The sequence below is a fragment of the Athene cunicularia genome, assembly GCF_003259725.1.
Source record: "Athene cunicularia isolate RWA chromosome Z unlocalized genomic scaffold, athCun1 chrZ_part1, whole genome shotgun sequence".
NCBI lineage: Eukaryota > Metazoa > Chordata > Aves > Strigiformes > Strigidae > Athene > Athene cunicularia.
Genome location: NW_020799142.1, coordinates 33843244 through 33868967, shown reverse-complemented (window position 1 = coordinate 33868967; position 25724 = coordinate 33843244). Strand labels below are relative to the sequence as shown.

At 38.4% G+C, this 25724-nt stretch overlaps 1 protein-coding gene across 2 annotated transcripts in view; it reads left to right on the top strand.

Annotated features, from left to right (window-relative positions):
* The window catches only part of DYM (dymeclin), a 219953-nt gene that overhangs the window by 55209 nt on the left and 139020 nt on the right, over positions 1-25724 (top strand). For both annotated transcript variants that reach the window (XM_026865591.1, XM_026865592.1), the window contains exon 9: positions 22919-23101. In XM_026865591.1, coding sequence (XP_026721392.1) covers positions 22919-23101 — 183 coding nt within the window. The remainder of the gene's footprint in view (positions 1-22918; positions 23102-25724) is intronic.

Genomic DNA, 25724 nt, shown 5'->3' with positions numbered 1-25724 from the left:
TGGGGGACTGACAGTCAGGTGCAGCAGCTGGAATGCCTATGACAGCTTTGATAACAGAATTTGGCATTGTGCTTCTGACACATAGTGACTACCCCCAAAAATTATTCATACAACCGCATTTGTATAACCATAAACAGCCCCTGTACTGGGTAATGGTATAAAGATTCTTTTGGGTTCGCAAGTGTCTCCTTGGAGAAAAAGTAGTTGTTTGCAAATCTAGAAGTACACTGCTGAAAACACAGGTATTCTCTTTATCCAGAGGACGTGCTAGGAAGGTGTATGCCCTAATATGGAATATATACTAAATTCTGGCAAGAGGGATTGATCCGAAACACGCTTTTCAAACAGCTGATCAGAGGAAATGGAGCAGCTGCTTGCAACTCTATCACCTGCAATCTCCTAGAGGAAAAAGTGAAAATAAAAATTCCTTTTAGTAATTCGGTGAAGACAATTAGTTGGCCTGTGCTTACAAAGTCAGATAATTTGAAATATCAAGTGTTTTGAACAATGCTTTTGGACTTCATGAAATCAACACTTGGTTGAGGTTGTGTAGGCTTGTTAGACCAAGGTATTCTTCTAGCAGTGGGAATGAAAGCAAAACCACTCCTTCCTCACCCTGCTGAAGTGAGTGCTGCTTTTCCATCTCAGAGTGTGGAGAGCCAGGACATGGAGTTTTCATCCAAACGTGCACGTGGCTGACTTCAGAGCTTCTCAGAGCCCTAGTCCAGACTTATCAAAAAGTTATAGCTTCACTGAGGAATCTTAATTCATTTGAAATTATGGATAATGTAAATAGGTTCTGTCCTCAAAAGATGACAACTTCCTGGAAACAGAAACAGAATCGTTGCTGTTCATGATGAGCTGCTGTAAGTGTTAGTATGTACACAAAGGACTTGGTTCAAGTGTGTATCTCCGTACAGTGTAATAAATTTTCTGTGAGTTTCCTCAGTGATCCAGTTTAGTCTCAAGGAAACAAATGAACAACAACAAATCTGGAGGTTTGGTTTTTTTTTTTTTTTTTTTTTGAATTTAAAAAAATCCCAACCAAACAGATTCAGTTTGAGAATAAGGGCAAGTCTGGGCACTAGTCCAAGCAGACACATTTTCATACTTAAATAAATAGGAGACTCTCCATTGCTACACAGTGACCTTATTTGAGATCATCCGTGGGTTTTTCTTTTGCCAAACATTTTGGTAGAACTAATCAGATGACTGTCATCAGAAAGTTATTGAGGTGACTTTTGTTCAACTTCTTTAGACTATTTTGCCTGTGACCAAGAGGGAGAAGGAGGCAAAAAAAGATCTGAATGACATTTTTAGAAGCAGCATTAGTCCTGCAGGGTCTCTCTCAAACAGCACCTGGAGCATCTGCTCTCAGAACAAATCTACGGTCTGCATACTGCAGTTTGCAGAGGTAGGCCTTCAGTTTGAACTCATCTCAGTAATATTTGATGATCACTCAATAGAGTTTGCTAACACACATAATCTCACTTTGTTAAGGAGAAATCTTTATTGTTTTCAGGCTTTTTTTTTTTTTTTTCCTCCTTGACTACTTCTGTTGTTAATTTTTGGGGATTTTGTGTGCTGTTATTTCTATTAAAAGTTAAATTAGGGATTTGCTGTACAATATAGTCTTCAAGGTGTTGTTTACTGCTTCTGGGTCAGAGCAGCCCAGGAGATAGACAGAAGCTATAGAGCCTCTGATTTTTGTAAGTTGTTCTTGAACAGGAATTACATGTAATCTAGGTTAGAGAACTGCTTATTATGTAAAGGCTTTATGCAATTGAAAGTGCAACATTTTACATTTCTGCAATTAAGAAAGTTGTCCTGAATTACTTTTAGCATAGATGGAAAATGTGCTCATTAGCCACATTCCTGTTCTTGCCCAATGTTCTGTTTAATTTTTTTTGTAAACTTAATTTTCAATGTCTGCTGTAACTTTTTTTTTTTTGGTTATTATTGCTGTATTGGTTAGAACTGCTTATTAATGAAGATTTATATAAATTTCCCTCCTTTTGAGATCTATTTACTTTCCCTATACTGAGTTCTGCACAAGTTGTTGTACTGCTTCCCGAACAAAGAATTATTAGCTGCTGTAGCAGCTGCAAAACCAAGTCTTGGTGACAGCATTTAGTGCAACTGAGTGATTTAATTGCAGCATTAAAATGAACAAATGCTGGGCTGGTCTGAGTACATTTGCTATTTATGCTAGTGCTGCTTCATGAATTGAAAATACATTGTTTAATATGGGCTCTCCTGGGACTCTGTAAGTTTACTAAATAAAGTGCATCAAGTGATATGAAGAAAACAAGTCATAGACTAAGTCTTGTTTCTTCCTCTGTTTTTCTGTTCCCTTAGTGTGCACTCTGTCTCCTTGTAAAACTCTCTCAGAAATGAAGGTTTAGGTAAACTCATTTAAAATTATACTTAGAGAATAAAATCTAATAATTAATTTCAAGATAATTAGAATTAAAATGTTTTAAATGCAGTCCCATGTAGTTTGTCTAGTCAGGTTAATGATTTGTCACATAATTTGTAGCTACTTGTGGAATTTTTGTTCTCACTAGATAGAAAACGTTTATCTTTGCCATTTGGCTTCTTAATATTTTCACTGGAAGAAGAAAAAATAACCTTGTGCGCTTTTGCAGTTTGTGTATTGGAAAATAATGCGTCCTCAATCACTGTTAGTGTTTCTCTTCCTGCCTTTTTAATAACATCTTTTTTTCCCCTTCTGTGTTTTGCACTCTCTTTCCCCATCACAACCACCACCAGTCACTTAAAACTCATGACATGCTCTGATATTTGAAGTAGTTTTTAAAGTCATTTTAGCATCTTACTGGTATGTCAAGAACTGGCATTTTTGCAAATTGCAGTAGTCAATTCGTAAAGCATATAAACTGTGTAAAAGTTGCTTCGGCATATATTTAGAGCTCTAAAGTTAATTAATTTTAAATTAAATTTTCGCTGTGGTTTGGCACATACTTCAAACAAGCATAAGGCAACTACTAAAGATGGAAACCTGAAATACTTGTAATTATTGCACCTTATGTACAAATTAATCCCTTTGTTGTGTAGAACTGGCATTTTCCCTGTCACTTTATCCTCTTTAGTAGGCAGACTTTGAAAAGAAGTAATGACTGTATAAATGAAAATTTATAGTTCTGTCTGGTTAGTGTGGGTGTTGTGCTAGACATAATTCGTTATGAAGTGTGGTGTCCGTTATGGAAATCGTCATTGTATCCTTTCTCAAGCGTAGGAAGGGATTTTATAATGTGCTAGAATGCCAAATGCTTTTAACTAGAATTGAATGTGGTCCCCTATCCATAAATTATATATAAGCATGCATGCATGTGGGTGTCTTATCATTAAACTCGTATGTTGGTGTGAAGTGTGGGAGGTAATAAAAGCTTGGGATATAATAGTTGATATATTGTACATTTGCTTTTTAAAAATTGCTCTGAATGTATTTTGGAGTCCTTTAATTCACATCTTCCTCAAAGAAATTAATGCTGTGTTTGCTTAAAGGGATATTAATTAAGCAGTACCATGTTTCGTTTTTCTCTTTTGGGCTTGTACCAAATGATGATTAAAAACTATTTAATGAAGTCCATAGGCTCTGCAAGGCATGTTTACACAACTTTTTACTGATTTCAGGTATTTGAGTTAGAACTGAGGCTTTACTGCAGTTGACTACGTCAGGGCTTTCCTTATTGTGGAGGCAGGTGTTTTTATAGCTGCTTATGCTTTCCTCAATTTCATAAACTCAAGCAAGAGAAGGTTGACTTAACTGTAATTATATCCACGGTGAGGAATCCTAGGTGTGAAATTAATACGAACAGTAAAACCTAAGGATGTACATAGCTTTAGTTATACAGCTGAAGCTCTCTAGTCCAGATACAGATGAATGCTAGGAACCAGCACTTGATGCAGATATTGAGTCTTGTGAGACAGTCTGAAAATGCCACACGCCTTAAAAACGAAATTACATAGTTCTGATTGTTGTCTGGCTTGCTGCTGCAGCAGTGCTAGCCAGCTGTAGAAATGATGCTGGTTTAGCTATGGCAGATGGCTGGAACGAAAGTAAATTTGTGCTTGGCCAACTGCATTGCCCTGGCAATGGTAAAATGACAAAGCTCGTGGATGAGGGAGGAGGAGTTGAAGTTGTCCACCTGGCTTTACTAAGGCTTGTGACAGTGTCCTGTAGCATCTTTGAAAGGGGTGTTATGCTCTAGGGGGGTGGACTATGATGTGGGTGAGACATTGGCTTCAATAGTGGTGGTTTGTCCCCTACTCCGCTGCTCGGTTATGTCAGAACATGTAAATGTTTTCCAGTGTTGTCACTTTGACCAGCCTCAAATAAAAGGCATTGGGGAAAGGAAGGCTGTAATCAAGAGATATGACTTGATCACTTTGCCTTTTGGATGACTGTAAGGTTTGAGCTGACTTCTCATAATGGTTCTGAGACTTCTTTCTTGAATGGAAATAGTTAATTTAGAATTTGCTATGATGGGTAGTTTAGATTTCTTACACCATCATGCGTATAATATCCTACCTTGCATTCATCACCCTAGCAGTTAGCTGGCATTCCATTGGGATATTATTTTGTGACTCTTAACTCACTTTCAGATTTGATGATCTGCATTAGCTTTTTGTATCTTTTAACTCTTGAGTGCTTTGTTGGTTTCCAAGATATGTATGGAAAATCGGAGGTCTTAGTGCCATGGTAGCTGGATGGCAATCTACAGATAATCTTCCTTTGCTATGCAGATTGACTATTTATTCCTCTATTTAGTCCCCATTAAATCTTATAAATGCTTTTCTTTCAGATGTCTGATATTTATTTTTTCTTTAAAAAAAGATGCCTCTTAGAAATCCAGCTGTAGTGGGTTCTATTCCCACTATTCTTTTTTTTTTTTAAAAGGGTACAGAAAGTGGGAAGAAATGTACAATGGGAAAGAGACTGCTGATTTTGGTGGAAGCTATATTAAAACCCCTGTTGACATGTGTTCTGTATCAACTAGATTCTTCTTACTCCTCCTGTTTGACTCCTTCAAAAAGTTTTGAAAGGTTTGTGAGATGACCATGTGGTTAAATGTTAAGCGAATGGGAAAGGTCAGTGCAGCTTTTTTAACAGGTATGACTTATCTGTGTAAGAGCCTGATTTGAATCTTCCCCCAAATTTAGAATTTATCCGTGTGTCTCTGGGTTGTAGTCACTGCTCTGCTTATACATAGCCTACAGTGAAGGTCTGGAGGGGTCATGTCCTGCATCCCAAGGAGCTCTTTAACTGATGTTGCAATTACCATCTTATGTTCTCTACTAACAGATGTATGCCATGCGAGGATTTTATAGTAGAGTTACTTTAGCGCTACCAGGTGAGAACTCTGATCTCGATGATTTGTGGCTACACTGAATTTCTTCCTAAATCTTCTCCCAACCCTTCATTTGAAGACTCTTTCTCTAAAGACAGCCTCCTGTTGAGCCTTAATCTGATTGAAGATGACCTGTTGCTGAAAGAGGCTTAGAGGGGACACGACAGCAAGTGCTCCTTTCATGGTCTTTCATCAGATCCGCTGATGGTGTAGCCAGAGTGTGTTGGAAAATCCCACCAACATACTTCATTTAGCTCATCTGCTGGAGCTGGAACTTCTCAGAGTGCTCCCTTATTACCTCCATTGCTTTTTGGCATCTCTGAGGAGCTGTCTACTTCATATAGTTTGAGAAAGCTTTTACTGTTAATTTTTATACCTTTAGCAAGCTGTTCCTAAGTTATTTTTGGCTTGGCTCGACATGATTTAACGTTGAACTTGCCAAATCTTATGTACCTTCTTCTTTCCTGATTTGGAAGAGACTTAATCTTTTTACATTTAATAGTCTTCTTCCTCTGCAGTTGAGTCATGGTGCTTTTTTGTTCTGTTCCAGACTTCTTAATATCTCATATACATCCTCTCTGAACCCTTAATGCAGTGACTTTAAGTTTCTTACTGCCATATGCAAGCAATTCATATACTGAACCTATTTCTTACCTGTTTCTTAATCTTTTGGGTAAATGCTATGTCAGTGCTGAACTTGCTAATTAGCAAAATTAATTCCACTTTGATAAGATACTTGGAAATGGGAAGAATCCTCTATGTGCTTTATAGTTAATAGACTTCATTTAAGAATGCTCATGGAATACCTATGAGGGAGGTTGGTGAGGGTTTTGGTTTTTAGGAAGCAAATCAGGTTGTGACTTTGAGCAAAGATTTGCCTTACCTGAAAGAGAAAGGAAAGCAGAATTATGGGAGGTTTTAGCAGAGTTTGCTCTGGAAGGAAAATCTGGGTCAAATTAATTCCGCCAAGAATGGGAGATGTTTTTGGGCACCACAGCAGTTGACAGTTGTTTGATACCCTCTAGTTTTGTGTTTATGTATCTATAAAAAGACATTACATAGAAAGACTGTGTAATATAAATAATAACATTATATGTTATAATAACATAATAACTACATGTAAAATATATAGTAATAAATAAATTTTTATAATGTGAAAATACATATGACCTAATAAACTATATTAATGTATATTTAGTATGTATATATGGAAATATACCTCGTAGGTGTCAAAATACCTAGAGATAAAAATAAAAATATACATAAAATTTATATCAGAATAATTGTTATGTAGATATAAACAAAACAGAATATGTTATATAGACATAGATAAATATATTAAAAGTGTAAATGTATAAAATATAGATAATATAAAACTTGCTAAAAAAAGTCTTTTGCATAATTTTAATTTTGACTTCAAGTTTATCAGTGTAACTCACTGCTGACTTATGAATTGAGCCTCAATATCTTATATGTATGGAATTGCTCCTGTCAGCAATTGGCATTCTCAGAATATCTGTCAACAAATGATGCGTCTTTCTATAGATTTATATATTATAGCTATCTATCTATATATAATTTTATGTATATGTATAATTTTATGTATATATACATCTACATATATATTCCCAATGAATATACAATCTATTCCAATGTGTATATAATCCATTGAGACTCTACAGTGAGTCAGACATTTCTGAAGCGATGGGGACATTAGCTCAGGAATTCTCATTGCAGCAGCGGTCCCGTCCCTGACTTTGTACCAGCCTAGCGTTGTTTTTATTTCTTGAAGCAGTAATTGGGTAGCTGGATAGTTTGCTACTTGCTAATAATTGTTCTTTGGTCCAGATTCAGGAATCGCTTCTAAAGCTAAGGTTTGTTTCCAGAAATATTATTTCACTCCCTGCCTCCATGGGAAACTGTAATTATGAGAGCAGTTTTGGAAAAGCCAGTGAAATTGGTCGTGTGCTCAAATACCTTGTGCTGAGCTGGGATCTCAGGGGAGATGGTAAATGGATATCGTCCAGCACCTTAACAAGACCAAACAACACATTCGGGCCAAGGGCATTGCGAGGTAAATGCCCTTATAAAGTAGAAAATTCTTACTTTTACAGATAGGGGAAGTAGAGGAAATGACATGCTTGGAGCTTGACTAAAATTATACAGTGAGTTGACATTACAACTGGGAACGAAATTCCAGTTTCCTGATCTTTATCCTCATGATTTAAGTGCTAGGCCTTGCTTCAAGGTTAATAAAACATGTTGTTTGCATGTGGTAGCTTGTGTAAGATTCCCATTTAACTAACAATTTCAGATTATTTTGTAAGATGTATATACACCATATACATGTCTCTCTTTGTCTGGTCTTGCTAATTGTAATTTTTTGTTTGGCTAAGTGGTGTTTAGGATGAAGGCAATCAATATCCATTTTTCCCTTCTGAGGAAGCGTGTTGTCAGTATTCTCGAAGAACCGCCCTAATAGGGTAATTAATGTGAAACACGATCAGAACAATGCTAATTTTAATAGATATGGATACCATTGAATATTTTAGTATACAAATATTTAAGCTGGCAGAGCTTGAAATTGTGTGTTAAAAGTGACAGTGTCATCAACCACTCTCAAGAAAAGTGATGATGGGAGGTAAGAGAGCAGTCACGGAGGAACAGAGCAGGAAGGGCAGCTTGGCTGGGTGTCCAGGCAGTCAGGACACGTTGTTGCCCAGGCTCCAAGGCAGCCCAGAGCTGTGAGCCAGCCTCGAGCAGGGGTTGGTCACAAGGTTCCTGCTGTCAGCTTTCCGTGCTGTGGCTTGTGAGACCACGTACGTACCAAACAGCTTGACAGCATTTGTGATTTTGCATCAAGTTAGCCTGAGTAATGGTTGTGCAAATATGGAGTGGATATTGGGGATAGCGGAAATGTTTTTATGGAAAATACTACACTATTTGAATTATCTACTCAAAAACAGGTAGCCTGAAAAGGATTACTCTGCACAAGTGGCAGCTGCTGATGCTGAAGGCCTACAAAGCTTGTGTACAACATAGAGCTGGCTTGGTTAGGTGGGGCTTGCCAAGTAGTTTCTGAAGAAGAGAGTGCTACCCAAAAATCTGGAGCACTTTCCAACTGCAGGCAGTGATGCCAGGTGTCACCCTTGAGGACAGTCCTGCTGCTCAAATCGGCACATCTGACGCTTGGGTTAGAATGAAAATTATGCTGTGGATTATATTAAGAAGCTATATTAGCTTCTCTTTCTCAATCATGGGCTTAGACTTACTGTAGATGATAGCAGAGAAGGCGGTCATGAGTAGTTCTCAGTATTTCCTAATTGTTTTCCCAGAGAGCAAATGCTTTATTGCTTATGGCTTGGCACTGTTGCTAAATCCTTATGAACAGGAAAAGCCTAAAGGAATCCTTTGCCCTGTGGTAAAACATTTTTGGGTACTGAAGATGAAACATTTTGGAACTGAACATGCATGCTAGAGACAAAATAAAGCGCTTCTAGATGTAACTTCTCATATTAGGATTAATGCAGATCTTTATGTAATTCATGCCAGAAGGTAGGTTAATAACTGGCAAATCAATATTTGGAACCAGAACTTTCTTAATACATGATATGTAATTTTAGTCTTTATTATTAAAGTTGATGAATGTTAGTACATGTTTCTATATAATTTCAAGGTTAACTATCAATTTTTGTTGGAAGAAAAAAATCTCTTTATAAAGAAGTCTGTATATACAGTCAGAGTTAGCAATACTTAGTCAGCCTTTTTCTCCCCCCATAGTGTTGTATTTTTGTAGTCAGCAAATTCAATATACCAAAACCCTTCCCAACACCATTCCCTCCACTCTGGCCACCTACCCAAAAGACAAGCAACTTAATAGGTATTAGATGCGTAAGAGGACTTCAAATAGGATATCATGTATTGCAGCTCCATTTTGTTGGTTGGAATCCAACCGTGGCGTCTGGTGACAAAAACTTGTTACTATCTGATGCCTCTGGAGTTGAATTCAGTTCAGAGACTGAAGCCAAAGGGCAGGTGCTAACATAAAACAGCTCATCAACATTGGCAGTAATTTATGTCTTGCTCTGAAGAGCAAGCAGGGAGCCTGGATTTTTTCAGCTGAGGAGGCATTTTCTGCTAGTCAAGAAAATGAAGAATTTTGCCCTGGTTTGCCTGTGGTATGCTTTTTCTAGGGATAGGACTTCATTCTTCAGGACTGACAGTTTTCTCGATGCTTTATCATTAAAGTACCATTTTAATAATGTTCATATGGCTGGAGCTGGTATTGATGCCTCTAGATAGGCTTATATAGCACTTTCTGTAGTGAAATCCAATTTTCAGTTGCTCATAATTTTTTTTTTTTTTTTTTTTCAAACTTCAGTTGTTTATGATGAAACTTTGATGCTGAGTATCTTCCTTGGGCTGATTTTTAAAAAAAATTTTTTTTGGCACCACTTTAATTGAAAACAGTTCTTCTGTTTCTGAGAATGAGGTTAGGGAAAAATGTTACTTAACCAATACTGAATTCTTACATCTGTTTTATTAAGGAGTTTTAGAGCCTTCATGCCTTGGAACCAGCATGAAGGGGGGCTTAGGGGAGTGAAACCATGGACAAAGACATGCCATTTGCGATCACTCTCACAGTTTTTAGTAAACCTAGCCAAGTTACAAGGTCCCGAAACTTGCTGTTTGTATACGTTGCGCAGGAACTTGTTGAAAAACTGGCTGCAAAACTGTCTGAACATTGAGTTTACATGAAGCGTGTTCCACAGAGCGTCATGCCAGTGAGGCTTGGGATGTGGCACCCCTCATAGTCTGCGAGCCTGTTCCAAGGTGCGGGGGGAACTTTCCCTGCAGTTCCTTCATCCAGTTGCTGGTGGACCAGGTTTCAAGCAAGAGAATTAACACTCGGGGACTTTCTCTTCTTTGGTACAGCAGGTAGTGTGGATGAGGAAGTTATCTCACTGCATTACAGAATGTTTTGGCTTAGAACAAAAACAGGGACAGGCTGGGGTGGATTAAAAAACAACATGCCCATCGCATGTGTGCATCAGAGAGAGGTGGTGGGGTCCAAGGAGCGTGATCAAGTCTTCTCAGAAATACGGGTGACAGCCAGAGCGCTCCCAAACTGTGTAGCATTGAGTTTTCCATCTGCACTTGTATTTGGATTTTTATTTAATTTCTTTTAAATGCTCTCCTGCAGGCTCTGGTAGAGAAGCTGGTTGGAGTTGCTGCAGGTACCAGTGCTCAGGTACTTCACAAGTTTGGAGGAGTGAAACTTAGACCTAGCAGTCAATCAGCAGATCTACAATGACTTTGCTGTGCTAGCTATTCCTTCTTATATTTGTCTGGGACAAGAAACAGGAGACTGGGATCTTTATCTGGCATATGAGCAGCAGGCTGAGGAAAGGAGAAAGCAGGCGTTTATTTCAATAGAAGGAAGGCCATGAAGGGGCTGGGAAAGATGCTGAGGTTTAGCTGTCGAGATGTAATTCAGTGGTGGAATGGAGGGAATTATGAAAACTGAGACCAGGAGGAGAGGTGCATCCTTGCAGAGGCAGGTCCAGCAGGTCTGGTTGTGATTCACGCACCAAATTTACTACTTCTTACCTCATCCTCCTCCATGGCAATTGCTTAGGTCTTGCCTGATTAAACATAGATAGAGCGATGCTGAGTTTTGGCATGGTAAAGCTGATCCTTGTTGTTTCCTGAATACTAAACTTGAACATAAGTCTGGATTTGACCCTCGAGTGGTGGCAAGAATGATCTCTGAAGCCCCCCATCAAGGGATATGTCTTGGCATGGATATGTCGTGTCATGATACTTGCCATGGAAACTGAGCTGCATATGTTCAACAAGTAAGAGAATGGAAAGGTGAAAATTGTTTTGTGTTTTAGGCAACTGAGTCCAGAAAGAAACATTTCTCCTTTACCTCTTTGCATATATATATATATATATATTTATTTTTTTTTTTAATTTTTATTTTTATTTTTTAAATTTTTAATCACGTTAGGCAATTCGTTTTAGAGGGAGACTTTCCCAGGAGCCAAATCACTCACGTTCTCATGTCTCACGAAATGCGTTAATTTTGAATTGAGTGCCTGCAGTCACAAGTAGTCAACAGGAGCAGAGTGTTAAACTTGCTAAGTGATATAAAATTCTGACTGCTCTGGAAAAGTCAGTTGTTGGATACTTTGATCTGTCTAGCAACATTACAGGTCACTTCTGTCAATGACAATCTGAATTTCTTCTTCCTCCTTCCCCTTCTATGTAGGGTTGAAGTTCTTCTGAGGGTACTGCTTCAAAATCATTAGTTAACATTGATACCCTCATTAGCACTAATTAAAAATAATAATGGAATCCAAGAAATAAAAAGATCATGGTAAAAAGGAAAATCTGAGTGTCCTCATTTATGATAGGATCGTCTGAGGTGTAGAACATACGGATGCCTGTAAGTGTTTTGGTATCATGTGCATAAACAAGAGAAGGGAGCTGAGGCATAGCACAGTGTGCACAACCCTGATTTTTGCAATTGCCTGAAATAGTGAGCATCTGTTTCTCCGGTGTGTCTTGTGGTTCATGATTGGAACAGATCGACACTGCAGTAGGAGAAGAATGAGAAAGTGTTACAAACTTTTATTACCGCTTCTTTCAGTAACTGAACACCACATTTTCAAGTTAGGTCTTGGGTTGTGTTTGAAGTGCAGCAGGTATTCCACCTTGTACCAGCAAATTGCCCATAGGAGAAGCCCTTATACTTGGAGGAAATTTGCACTTGATGCATGCATTGCAAATGTTTATTTATAAGTGATGAGTTCTTCATGATTCTGCCTTATTTATGTGTTTATAATTGATATAATAGACAATATATTTGATAACTTACATAAATATAATTTTTATAAATAAATGTTGTGATTATGTAAAATACCATTTATATGTATATACATAAATCCTAAAATGTATCTACCTACCTAAAAAACCCATTAATATTTGGCCTTCTTGCTATGGAGAGGAATTCATGCTGGCAGCCCTGTTCTGTTAAGTGAACTTTAAAAGATTTCTCTTCCCTTTCTCTGAAATGGAGGTTAATCAAGGTGTGCATAAATTTGTGGTAACAAATACTTGCAATTCTCTGAGTGCACAGTAAACCAAAAATAATTTGAGGACAAGGTTATCAGGATAAATCCAGAGAGTATGCTGCAGTATGCTAGGAGCTATTTAAAAACTTTTGGCCACAACTCTCCAGTAAATATCAATCACACTTCCAGAAATGTCTGGCAGTCACCAGCTCCAGTTGTTCTTACAGTTCATACTTTTATGTTCTACCAAGATGATTACCTGAAGATCTAAACCCTCTTCTGCATGTATAAATGCGAGATTATCCTGGGTATGTCTGTATGTTGGTTTATGAAGCGTTTTTGGACACCTTGAAGGACTTCTCATTTTCTGGAGTTCTGTTAAAATCAGAATATTGTCTTTCCATTATTCCACCTCCAAACTTACAGCATTCATCAGTTCTCCTGGCACACTGTTTCTCCACCCACCGTTGATGTGCCTTCATAGGCATTGTTGTCTAGGGTAGCATGAGTGTGATTGCTGTGGATTTTTTTTCCAAGTGTATCACACATTGATCTGACTCTGTCTTTCTCAAAATATTCAAGCTGTTTATAGCTAGACCAGTATCATAAATTCATCTTGGTTCGAAGGGGAATTGTTTTTTTTCCATTTTATAAATTAAGAAATAGTTTGAAAAGAAATTAATGAGATTCTGAAATCCTATGGAAATATTTATGTGTGAGGACCATGAGGACAGTCGAGCAGTGGAGGAGGCTGTCCAGGGAGGTTGTGCCATCTCCATCCTTGGAAGTTTCCAAGTCTCAGCTGGATGAAACCCTGAGCAACCTGATGTGACTCCATAGCTGCCCCTGCTTGGAGCAGGAGGTTGAGCCAAAGACCTCCTGAGGTCCCTTCCAGCTTGAATCATCCTGTGATCTTATCCTCTGAAAAATTATTTCTTCCTTTCTACCCAACTTTTAAAACTTCTCTGTCTTTTCCATCCTCTTCATCTGGTTGTCAAAGTCAATGCTGCAAATAAATGTTGCTCTGCTTTTGCCAGGATATTTTTTGAACGCGTTTCCATGTTCATTTCTGTCCCCAATTTTGTCTGATTGTGTTGACAGAAAATGTTACTGAAAATCCTACTGACAGTGGGATTATACACATCCACTGTGCTCCCTCCCATTCTGACCACAACAATAAAGTACCAGAACAGTGCCCTGGGCAAAAGCCAGAGGAGTTTTCTATTTAAAAAAATGTCCAAAATGCCTCCAAACAAAACAAAACAAAAAGTCTTAAACACAACCACCACCCCACCCACCCCCCAAAAATCCCGAAACAGAAAAGCCCAGCACCCAACAACTCCTTTTTAATTTCTTGATATGTGAGTTTGTTGTTGGCTTGAGGTTTGCTGTTCCAAGGCTGATGTCTGATTGAGTCAGACAGTTGTTGTAAAATTGAATCCAATACTGGGTGGATTTGCAGTTTTTCCCACATTTCTCATACGTTTTCCTCTCGCACTCTTCTAGCTTGCACTTAGTTTCCCAGGTTTCAAATAGTCATAATACTGTGGTATTGTGTTCTTATATAATGCCATAAAACTTTTTTTTAATATTGTGGTCACATTTACAGCTTCATTTATACTGGATGGTCTTCAAATGTGCAGCAGAAATATTATTCCATCTCAGAAATTGTATCACTTGTGTCCTAAGGAGTTGGAATAGGTATTTTCAGCAACGGGCCAGGAGTGAAGCTAATAAAACTGTGAAGATTTCCTTCCTTAAGATGTTCCCTTGCTATAGTTTGGTGTTTTTTTTTTTTAGTATATTTCTTGAAGTGAAAAAATCTGTTTATTAGAGTTATTTCCAGCTTTATTTGACAACTTTGTAGCCTTTTGATTCAGGAATGTGGTATGTAATTTGCTTGACTTAATTGTTCAAGGTGTCTGTCATGAGTTACATCTACTACTCAGATCCATGTTATGGATGCTAAAAATGTCTTCAGAGGTTTCCAGCTAACAAAGATATCCCGTTCTTCAACATATGTGTGCGAGTAAGAGAAGTAGCCTTCATCTGAAAATCTTAAGTGTATAACTTCATTGAGACAGTTTAAAGGTGTTGACTTTATGAATGTTTCTATAGTTTTTCAGATGAAATAGTCTTTTTTTCAGTGTCTGTATACATTCTTGATACAGCTGTGGTGTCAGAAGCTTTGATGGAAATGCAAGTCTCCAGCTGAGCTTCATGCTGTTGGGAGAAGGTGGTCCTCTCATTATTCTGAAATTCAAACAAACAAAAAAAATTGGGTAATCTCATGGCATAGGTGAAGGCTCCTGCCCTGAAAAACGCCTGTATGGTTTTAGATGTCACAGTAAAGAGTTCCTGAGATCTAGTGATAACAAGGAGAATAAATACTTTAAAATTAAATAAACCCTATTTTTGCAGTGAATTGAGGAATATGCTTTTTTATCATATTAAATCTATGCAGTTATTTGTGATCTTTTTCAGTGCAGTGACGTTTGAGATCGTGTAAAGTGTTGGAGCTGGGATTAATTGCAGGAAGCAAAGTGGAAAGGCTTTCAAAGAAAGGAAAGAAAAATCTGTGTATATAATTTGGCTAGGCAACAAAGGAGACATGACTCTGCCTTTTATTTAAAGGCTCTAAACACTGAACTGGGGAAGAAATGTTTTATGGTATTACATTGAACCACTTATAGGAATAAGTAGACCAAGTTGAACAAAGTAATGCTCGGGCTGAATATTAGGGAAAAAAATTGAACATTGAGGTTTATTAGATTATGGAACACTCTTCCCAAAGGATGTGGTTCAAGCTCCATTACTCGTCCCTTAAAATTAGACTGGATAGAATAACAAAATGTACTGGAGGGGAGACTGTTGCATGGGTAGGGGGTGAACACAGTTACCTAATACATCTTCGAATTTCACTTGCTTCCATGATTCATTTCCTGAAAAACTGCTTCCAGAATGTGTTAATGACATCACGGCCCCAGCCTCCTTGGACACGTTGGTGCTTCTCGGTGCTGTGGCTTTCGGAGAGTTTATTTGGAGATTTGCTGGGCTGTCTTTCTTCCAGTGACTCCGATAGCTTGGCTGTGCCTTGAATCTTTCCCGTACTGCTGCAGCATTGCTGGGAGCAATGGGGATGGGCAAAAATCAGGTGCCTGGGATGTGTTTTAAAAACTCACACACACAGACAGATACACACACACAGAGACACAAACACGAACTGGGTATTCCTGGAGAGACCGATCAGGAGTGGGGCAGGCAGCAGATCTGTGTTGTAGAGCTTGACTTCACAGAAGCGACTGACTACCTTCTGCTGTTTTGGCAAGTGGGATGAAATACTTGTCTCTGTTAGAATAGTATTAGTAGGCATGACAAACTTGAAACAAAGAAGCCGTACTCAGTCACGTATTTCAAAGAGCCAGTCTTAGTGGTTCTGTGGCACTGATTTGATGAGAAGAAAATAACTTGGTTTTGACACACATCTTGTACAATCTCTTTTAAACGTTTAAATAAGTGATCTAAAACATGCTCGTAATCTTTCTTTAACATTGCAGTCACTTTTCTGTAGTATTTAGGAATGAAATACTGATAATAAAGTAGAATAATAATAAAGCATCTGAAATGAAGCCCATGTCAATCCACTGTATAAGTTGTTGAGACATATGTGACTTTGACTTTTCACGGCACTTTGCATCAAGGACTAAGGGTAGCTTGATATCATTTTAAGCTTAGATATGCTGTTTCAACTGATCATCCATTTACCCTGGTACACATCCTTTACTGTTCCTATATTCTGAACAGTAAATAGAGTCAAGATGGACCGGTACATAGCTGTTGTCTCAAAATGCTTACAGCCCTGCGCATAAGCTTTTAAATTTAGTATCTCCCATGTGTGAATTCTTGCTGCAGCCTACTGTTGACTTAGAAACTGGCTACCCTACCACTATTTAACGTGTGAATTTATTTTGCTAGACTGTGTCACCCAGAAACCATTTATAGTTGTTTTTAAAATGTCTTCCCTTCTATGTCTCAAGCTAGCTTAGGGTAATTCTGTTTGTCTAATGCTAGACAGTGGAGAGCTTGAAAAATATTGCTGAAAATTAAAATTGTTGCCTTTGTCATTTGTATTACCATGTCAGATACAAGGTTGTAAAAATCTATAATTTAGAAGAACTTATGTCAGCTAAAAAAGTTTCTGCAAGCAAAAATTTACTATAGTATTTACGACAGCCATTTTAATGCTTCTGAGTTTTATAATTTCCCTACCTAAAAATTCTACACTGCAGTCAGATACACTTTTTCAGTCAGAGGTTGTAGTTTGTGTCTGTGCTCCTTATAAGTTTAATGTTGCTTGAGGGTAGAATACTTAATGTGCAGGTTCATTAACCACATAAAAATTATTCCATATTTCCTATACTTCAGTTCTGCTAGTTTCTTGCTATAATGAATCTTCCAAAAACTTGCAATAGGACTTTCCTAAAATTAATGCTGTTTTTATAGTCTTTTAAGCAAGTATACCACTGCTCCTCACGATTAGCAATTTTAAGTTACTTAAATAAAGACCTGGGATGTTAAGGACATGCTTATAAAGTATAAAATGACTTTGACTTGAGACATTACGTGAACTGCGTCTTGATATAGCCGTTGCCTCACTGATCCAGCCTCTCCTGTTTATGATTCCGTGGACCACTTTTTCCTCTCCCATTCATTATCACATAACATCCCCGTGGCAACTTGAGAAATTGCTTACATGGAAAAGTAATCGTAGGAAAGTATTTATGTATTTTTAGCTTTCTTCTAACACAATGTAGCAGCTGGAAACAAGGACAAGAGCCAGCACAACATGAACTGCCAACTCTCCATGGGCCACCAGAAAGTGTTCATCAGACCACAACGTGAGAACCGTTGAATTGACTTAAGAAATGTGACACACATAATAAGCATTAAACAAAAAAACCACCCCAGCCCTCAAGTTCTCAGAGCTGCTGCTTGGATGTAATAAGAATGAAATAGTATTTGTAATGTTTTTGAGTAATACAGTATCCGCTGGTTTTGGTGGAGGAAGGACATGATGGTATCAATTAGATGCAGTGAAAATCACTTTTGCTTTAGATCTTCATAATCTGTGTCTATTGTCTTAGATGTTGCTGTGGCATTAAACAATCTTCTGGATGCTGAACGTTTCATACATAGGAAAGCAGGGTGTGGAGCTAGGACTTGTTTGAACTGATTACTGAAACATAGGTTTGAACTGTTCTGTTTGGTGGGGGTTTTGTGATTGGGTTTTCTTTCTGATATTTAATGCTTTTTTTTTAACCGACTTCCATAGCCTCATCTACTTGAGTTCTTTCCTTTTTTGCAACAAGGGAGCAGGACTGTCATTTTGGAAATGTTAAAGTGGCAGGAAGAGATGAGGAAGATCTTTTGAAGATCTTCATGCCTAGTAAAACTTCTACTTCTCCCTTTTCAGCCTCAAAAGCTGCCCAGGGCTGCACCTCCGTCTTGTGCACTCTGCAAAATAGTTTCAAAAGCGATAAAATTCGTTGGCAGGATGCTAACAATGTATGGTAGGATTTGGGTTGTGTGTATGGGGGACTGAGGAAAGGATCTGTTCTGTCACCAAGGTCCAGTGAGGAGAGGAGTCAGCGTACTCAAAAAGGCTATGCCAGCGTTAATTGAAATTTAATGCCTATGTTTAAATTTAATGAAGGATAGGCTGTTAAAAGGAAAGCTTGATGAAGTTCTGTTAATGTAATTGCATGTTGCAACTGTGATCAAACAAACGAAAAAAATAATTCTCATTTTCCCAGAAAGATACTTTGAAATAAGTAACACCGATTTCCTCTGTGTTAATGCTTTTTCCAGAGAGAGAGAGCTCAGAGGTTTTATCTTCCAAGCCTTTACACCGAGGACTGGAAAGTGAATAAGGCATGTTTTGTGGAAGAATTACAGCTAGTTTAATAAATATCCCAAGAGAGCTCACAAGTCAATTATAGCTCACAGTTTGTTGATACACTAACTTGAAATAATGGTATGCAGTGCTAGTTCAGTTGGCTATAACTTCCAATGCTTTATAATGACTAAATTTTTTTAAGTACCCTCTGTGCTCCTACCTGTCTTTTGGTTTTAAAATGGCTTTAAAATCAAGCTCTTAAAATTTTGCTTGGTCACATGAAACTATGAGTAAGTATATGTAAACTTTTCTCCCAAGTAGGTATGAATCTTATTTATATTTTCTTGTTGTGTAACAGAGACCAGAGCGTAAGGCTCAGATTTCTGCAGAACTGTGTATACGTTTAGTAATAGTCTGGTGAAAGAAATTTATTTTTTGATGAATGTGTCATAACTTCATTTTGCCATTAAGTGTTGTTCCACAGACTGTCAAACTAGATTAAAATCTTGGGTTTGTTTTCATGGCTATGAGCAGTGTTTCTACGCATCTTACAGAAGACCTCAGATTCTCTTTTGCAAAAAAACTCTACTTAAGCAACACCTGCTTTCCTTGCTGTGCCTCACATAGAACTATATGAATAGGGAACAAAGAAGTCGTGATAGGTAGTTTTGTGGAAGAGAAGGAAAAAAATGGATCTGCTCATTTTGTTTAAAAGGTAAAAACAGTCGGTTCCTTTACAAAGTGTCTATGTATTTGCCTGAAGTAATTGGCAAAATTTTAGTATTTCTCTAATCAACAAAAATTCTAGTAACGGGGTTCCATGTGGAACTGAGCCAAGAAATAAATTAGAGAATTACAATTAAAAATAGGATTACAAGTATTTTGCAGAAAGCAGTAAATTCTGTAGATGAAATAAGTGATCTGAATACGTAAATGTTGAAGAGACTGGTTTAGGGTTATAGATTATTAATGTCATCATTTATAATTAGCACCAGAAAGGTAGCATTTGGTAATGTAGACCCTTTTCAGGAGTTTGAGAGCTTTAGAAGCACTTCGGGTCGTGATGTTACTGCAGGTAATGCACCTCCTTCATCCTTTTCATAATTGAGTGGTTTAGTTTTGACAGGCTTAACCCATCTTTGCCACTTCCCAGATGTACAGAAAGTTTTAAGAAAACTTCTGTAATTTGCATTTCCCTTGGGATGTATGCTGAAATGATTAGAGAATAGGAATAAGTAAAATTTAAAAGTGCAGTTTAAATGTGAAAGAAATCTAATATGTTAAAGTGTCAAGGCAAATTTAATTCTGTGCTTTTAATGATGCCAGACAGCCCTAGTACAATTACAGCTGCCTATGGCTATCCTGTTGGCTTGAACAGGAATTTTAAACATGAGATTTTTTAATTTTTATTCTGTTTTTCTGTGATGTTCTGAAGAAGCAGCATCTGAAATGTGATTCTGGCCCCTTCTTTTGTATATTCTTTGTATGTTCTCTGTTAACTGTAACTTCAGATCTGAAAAGAACATAGTGAGGAGAACTTCTAAGAGGTTGCAGCATAAATAATTTTTATTTTCCTTGCTAAAAGCTTAAATAAAGCTTAAGAATTTTGAAGTATACATAACTGTAAAACCAGGTGTAGCAAAGTGATACTTGAAATATTGTGAACATAACAGAATTTAACTAGAAACACTGACTGCTCTTGTCTGTTCTCCCAAGCTCTTTATATGTTTAGCACTTTAATCTGCTGTTAATGATCAGAAGCAATATTTTCCTTAGAGATGTCTCTTAAGTGCATTGAGAGCACCTAGTGTGACACTGCATTTTGGAACTGAAAGTATTATGAACCCATTATCATGGGATTGTTTTTCTGGGGGAATACCACTTGCCAACAAGAGACAGAACTGCAGGCGGTTACTTGGATGATGTATCAGTGTGCAGATTTCTCTTGGACATAATTACCTCATTCTCCCTGGTGGGAGATTCAATTTGCAAGCCAGTATTTTGGACATATCCCTCTTTTCCTAACTATTGAGGAAAGGTGTAATGTCAGATGTCAGCCACAGAGGGTGAGGTGGTAGAGAACTGAAAATGAGAACTACAGTAAACTTTAAGAAGGGGAATGTGCCGAATTTGAATTCACTTAACACATGATAATAAATGTATGGTTATTTCAAGCTTTTTTTGAAAATAATTTCTTTGCATGTTATCTATCTGGATAGCTCATGAGTTAAAAGCTAACTTCGTGGTCAGCATTTTTATTCAGCTTCGTTAAGATTTAAGGACAGTGGATCAAAAACACGGTGATAAAGGATTATTAATGTAACATGAAATTTTTGCTAAGAAGGCTGTAATTATAGTGCTTTTTATTATAAGAACTACTTCAAACTTCTTAACACTGAATGGCATTATTCCTTGCCCATGACATGGCAGTAATTGCCTTGCAATTGTGTTGATGAAGGGAGCGTTGGTTTATTACAAAATCTAACTATATAATTATGTTTGAAGAAAAATACTCGTTGGCTAGCTTGAAATTTTGTAGGGATAAGAGTGCTTTAAATTCTTTTAATTAGTTACACTATACTTATATTTTGCACTCAGATGGCTTGCAGTTTTTTATCCTTTGTACCTTGAATCTTGCAGACTAGAAGATTGAAAACTAAACTTTGTCAATTTTTCTGTCTTTAAGAAAGTGTGTTATAATAATTTTTAATACAGACATTAAAAGAGGAAATAGAATTCTGTTTTGTTTTTTTTTTTAAGTTGAGATTATTTCTTTTTCTTGTGCTGTGTAATTCAAGACTTTGACCTGTTAAATGAATAATTTGGTGAAATCCTCAGCTTCTGCCGTAAAATTTTGAGATGCACTCAAAAAATTAACTGCTAAGCAGGCATTTGGAGATGAGTATCATCTGATGAGATTGGGAAGGGTTGGTTCAGATCACCTGGGGGACGTATCAGGAGCCCAGATGTGACAGAGGCCAGTGACACTGAAGTTGTCATGTGCCACCATAGCCATGGGAGGGGGAGATTTTATCCTTTCCTGTGACTTTACTCATTAATGCTGTCTGCATCATCTGCTTCAGTTCTGGTGCTGCTCTTTATTCACACCCATCCACCCCCCGCCCCCAGTGTAATGGAGTCTCCTGAGTGGTGGCAAGGAAAAAGGCTTCATGGATCTGCTGGAGATGGCTGAGGGGTGTCCTCTAATCTTTCCCTCTCCTGCTTCTCCCTTCCAGTCTCCTTTAAGCGGTATTTGGGCACGTAGCTGGTCAGCTTGGTTCACCAACACTGCTGTAATTAGGAACAGGAATTTCAAATGCAGTTGTTTAGTATTGGAGTTAATTTTTTTTAATGCTATAAGGATTAAGTATGAAAATGACTCCGCGTTTCAGGCCCCAACATCAAAGTTTAAACACTATGATAATGAAAGTTTTAATGAGCTGCCTTCAGGTGCTTTATACTGGCTTTATACTTTATGCCTTTATACTGGAGCTGTACATGCACCATATATATACACCTAGATAAAGGGCAGGCTGTGCTAACATGCATTCCTATTGTAGTTCATGAGCAAATAACTGAGAGTTAGTGTGGAATGATGAGCTATTTACATTTTTGCACCTAATAAATTTTTGCGGGCCTAAAATGAATGAAGTTTCGGTGCTCTTTTACATGCGCATTTTTGAGGCAGTTGTGAGACAACAAAATCGTGCTTACCCAAGAGGAATTAATCAGTCTGGTTTTTTGACAGTATATCAATAATCATTTGTCACTTCAAACTTTTTTTAAACTAGATTTTAAACTTCAAATTATCGTAAACACTTTGTAATTCGCTACCTTTACATCTTACATACAACTTCTTGAAAAGGAATTTCAGAGCAGTATAACTACTTCCAATTGGAGTGCTTTTTCAAGTTCTTTGATCTTCTGTAGGAATGCAAAAATATGAGGACGAATTTAATAATACCTTTAAATTTAAATTGCTGTTGATACTGTCTTTTTTTCCAAAAAGTTTATTATTTGTTATTATGTTGTCTACCGACAATGATGAACAATGATGATGATCTCTGCAGGACTCTCAGTCTGCAGGCTCTAGTTTAAGCAGTATTAGTTTTTGTTGCTGTGTTTTGCCTAAAATATTTATTAAAAATAGAATACATGATGGAACAAGTCAGTTTTACTAAAAAGGCGGCATAGGAACTCCTTTTCCTCTCTTAATGTCTTAGCATTGTCAGGATTGCTACATGAATCCTTCAGCTGCTATCTGCTCCGGGGTTAAGGTACTCCCCTCCAAACATATGTTTTTGTTTCCCCTCTACTAATTTCCTTTTCATATTCCTGTTACTTAATTTTCTTGAATTTCCAGTAATCTTTCAATTCCCACCTCTCTGTGCCCCCTGCTGTGTTACTCCTGAAGTTTTCATTTTGAGAAACCAAGAAGCGAGACCTGTCATTTTAGAGGTACAGGGGTGAATTGTTTTTCCCATTTCTCTCTGTCAGATGCTATCTTTTCCTCCTAAAGGAGTTCTTTTCATTAAAATGTGAACATAATATTTTTTGCCTTTTCTCTCTAGCTGGCCTGTGGACAGTCTTCACTCTTGGTGGGGTGGGGAGTAAACCAGCACCGCAGCTGGAGCAGTGCTCCCCTTTAGCTAACCAGAGTCTGCTGCTTCTGCTGGTCTTGGCTAATCTGACCGATTCTCCGGATACGCCGAATCCCTACAGGCAAGCTATTATGTCCTTCAAGAACACTCAAGGTTTGTTATCTGTTCTTAACTCTAAGAATGAACGGATGAAAATGATGTGTTAAGTTGCTGTGACTACTCTTTCCAAAATCTGTTTTCATTCCAACCAGCCTGTGGAAGAGCAGTAATAGTACGTTTTCTTCTGGGACTTTTGAGGTGAAGTTCCTCAGCTGCTGGAACTTAATGGAAGGGGCAGAGGGAGAAGGATACTCTTTCCTTCGGACTTCAGAAATTTTAGAAAGCTTCATAATTTCATAAAATATAAATAAACCTGACCTGTGGGTAGATCAGTTACCCAGGAGTTGCAGGAGTCCCCTAAAACCTTACAGCACTTGAGAAAATTCTGTTTAACTGGAATCATGTTTCTTAGAGCTAACTGGATTGATGTGCTAACTGTATTCTTGTATTGCAAATGTGAGGAGAAACTGGTTAATGTAAACGCTTTTATGAGACTTGTATACACGGAAAGTTTTGGAGTTGTTTCAGTGCCTGACTGGTTTTTGAGAAGGCTGGTTCCAGACTGTGTATTGGGTGTGATGCTGTACTGCCTCACAGTGCCATGCTGCCAAGGGTCTTGCATGGGACACAGTAATGCCCTCACACAGCTTGGACTCTCTAGATAGCTCAACTTGCAGGCAGCGTGCTGATTTTCATACGTACTTTATCCATACACTTAAATTTGAGTATAAATTTTAAAAGAACTTATTCTATGTCAGAAATAGCAAAGAATGACGGAGTCATCTGGGTTGGAAAAGCCCTTGCAGCTCCTCCAGCCCAACCATGACCCTCCCCCTGACCGTTCCCAACTCCCCCAGATCCCTCAGCGCTGGCTCAGCCCGACTCTTCAACCCCTCCAGGGATCCCGGGGACTCCCCCCTGCCCTGGGCAGCCCATTCCAACGCCCAACAGCCCCTTCTGCACAGAAATCCTTCCTCAGAGCCAGCCTGACCCTGCCCTGGGCAGCTTGAGGCCATTCCCTCGGGGCCTGGCGCTGGGGCCTTGGCTCCAGAGACTCATCCCCCCTCTCTGCCCCCTCCTGGCAGGGAGTTGCAGGGGACCAGGAGATGACAACTAGCTCAGAAAAGCTCTAGAACCAGGAGAGGGACTGTTGCCCTGTCCACACACCTTACCTGCACACCCTGCCTGCGGGCTTCTGCCTTCTCAGCTTGTGGTTTTGCCGTGGGTTTTTTGACAATTTCAGAAGGGTATCCTCTTCTTCAGAGCCCCTCTCCTCAGCACCTGAACTAAAAAGGCACACGAAAAGCTGTATTTTCTCTAGATGTGTACATTTATAGAATGACGTATTGTTTCCCATATACTTTGTTTCCACTAGCAGCACTCTCATAACTGAGCTTGAATTTGACTGCTGTGAACATTCTGAGGGGCTGGTAAGAGGAGAATTGATATGAAAAAGAAATGCTGGTTACTGTCATAATGATAATATGTGACTATAAAATGAAAGCTGTCTTTTTTGTAGAAGTAATAATTTAATTGGGACAAAATTAAGGAAATTCAGGATACTTTTCTTTATTCTACATAATCCGGAATAATTTAATTTTTCTGTTGGTCAGTTTAAGGTTCTGTAGAATAATACAGGGTATCCTGCTGTTGCTGATACGTTTCTTTAATACTGCTTAGATTTTTTTAAAGAGTTTTTAAAATATCCTTTGAGAAAACAGGTATTGAAGTGCTATAAATATCAGCGGCATGGTTTAAACATCCATAGAAGTGAAGCTTGGAAGTCAGTGGATGTTCCTCAGCTAATGAACCATGGCATCAAGTTGCTGCATAACAGAGCACTTTTTTGTTTTCTACGTTTGAATTTTCCCTAATAAAGAGAAATACTTGCCTGAAGTGAGACAGTTTTAAACCAATCAGTCCATAATCACGTTCAGAGGTTGAAGGAGGCACAGGGGCAGAAATGTTAGTTCAGAAAAGCCGGGTTTTGGTCTCTCCTGTGCCTGTTGATGTGTCATTTTGGGGAGAGTCAGGGTTTCCACCACCGATGGGCCGTGTCTCGGCTCTGTGAGTGCTGTAGTGCATCCTGACTTGTGCAGCAAGGAGAAGCGTTTGCTCCAGGGCCTCCTGCTGGGTTCAGCTGAATGCCTGGAGCCGTCGCCCCTCGCCCAGGCCAAGAGAAGCAGCGGCTCCCCGGCACGGCGTCTCCACTGGGCCCCCAGCAACCTCCTGGGAGCCAGGGCTCCTGTTGGGCTCCTGCAGGTCTTCCAAGCACTTTTTCCTTCCAAAAACGGTGGAAATATTCAAAATAAGTGTCAACTACTGCATTTGTCCATGTTGAAAGCTATTTAGAAACTTTGCTAAGAGTATAGACTAAAAAGAAAGGGGAAAATGAGAGACTCGCATCTCAGTTGACTGTAGGGAGTGTTTGTGTGATCAGCCCCTACCAGTGTAGAGATTTCTCTAGAAGAGTGGAAAAGTTTAGTAAGAAAACATGGGAGTATTCACTGAAGAGACAAATTTGTGTTGTCTCACGGTTGCTGCCTATGGCACACGTGTGGTGACTGTTCTCACTATTTGCCATGGTGATCCAGTCTACGGTATCTGAGAAACCTTTCAGTATTTGAGGAAGAAGGAAGATTTGGATGAAATGCAATAGTTGCTGCCTGTTATGCTG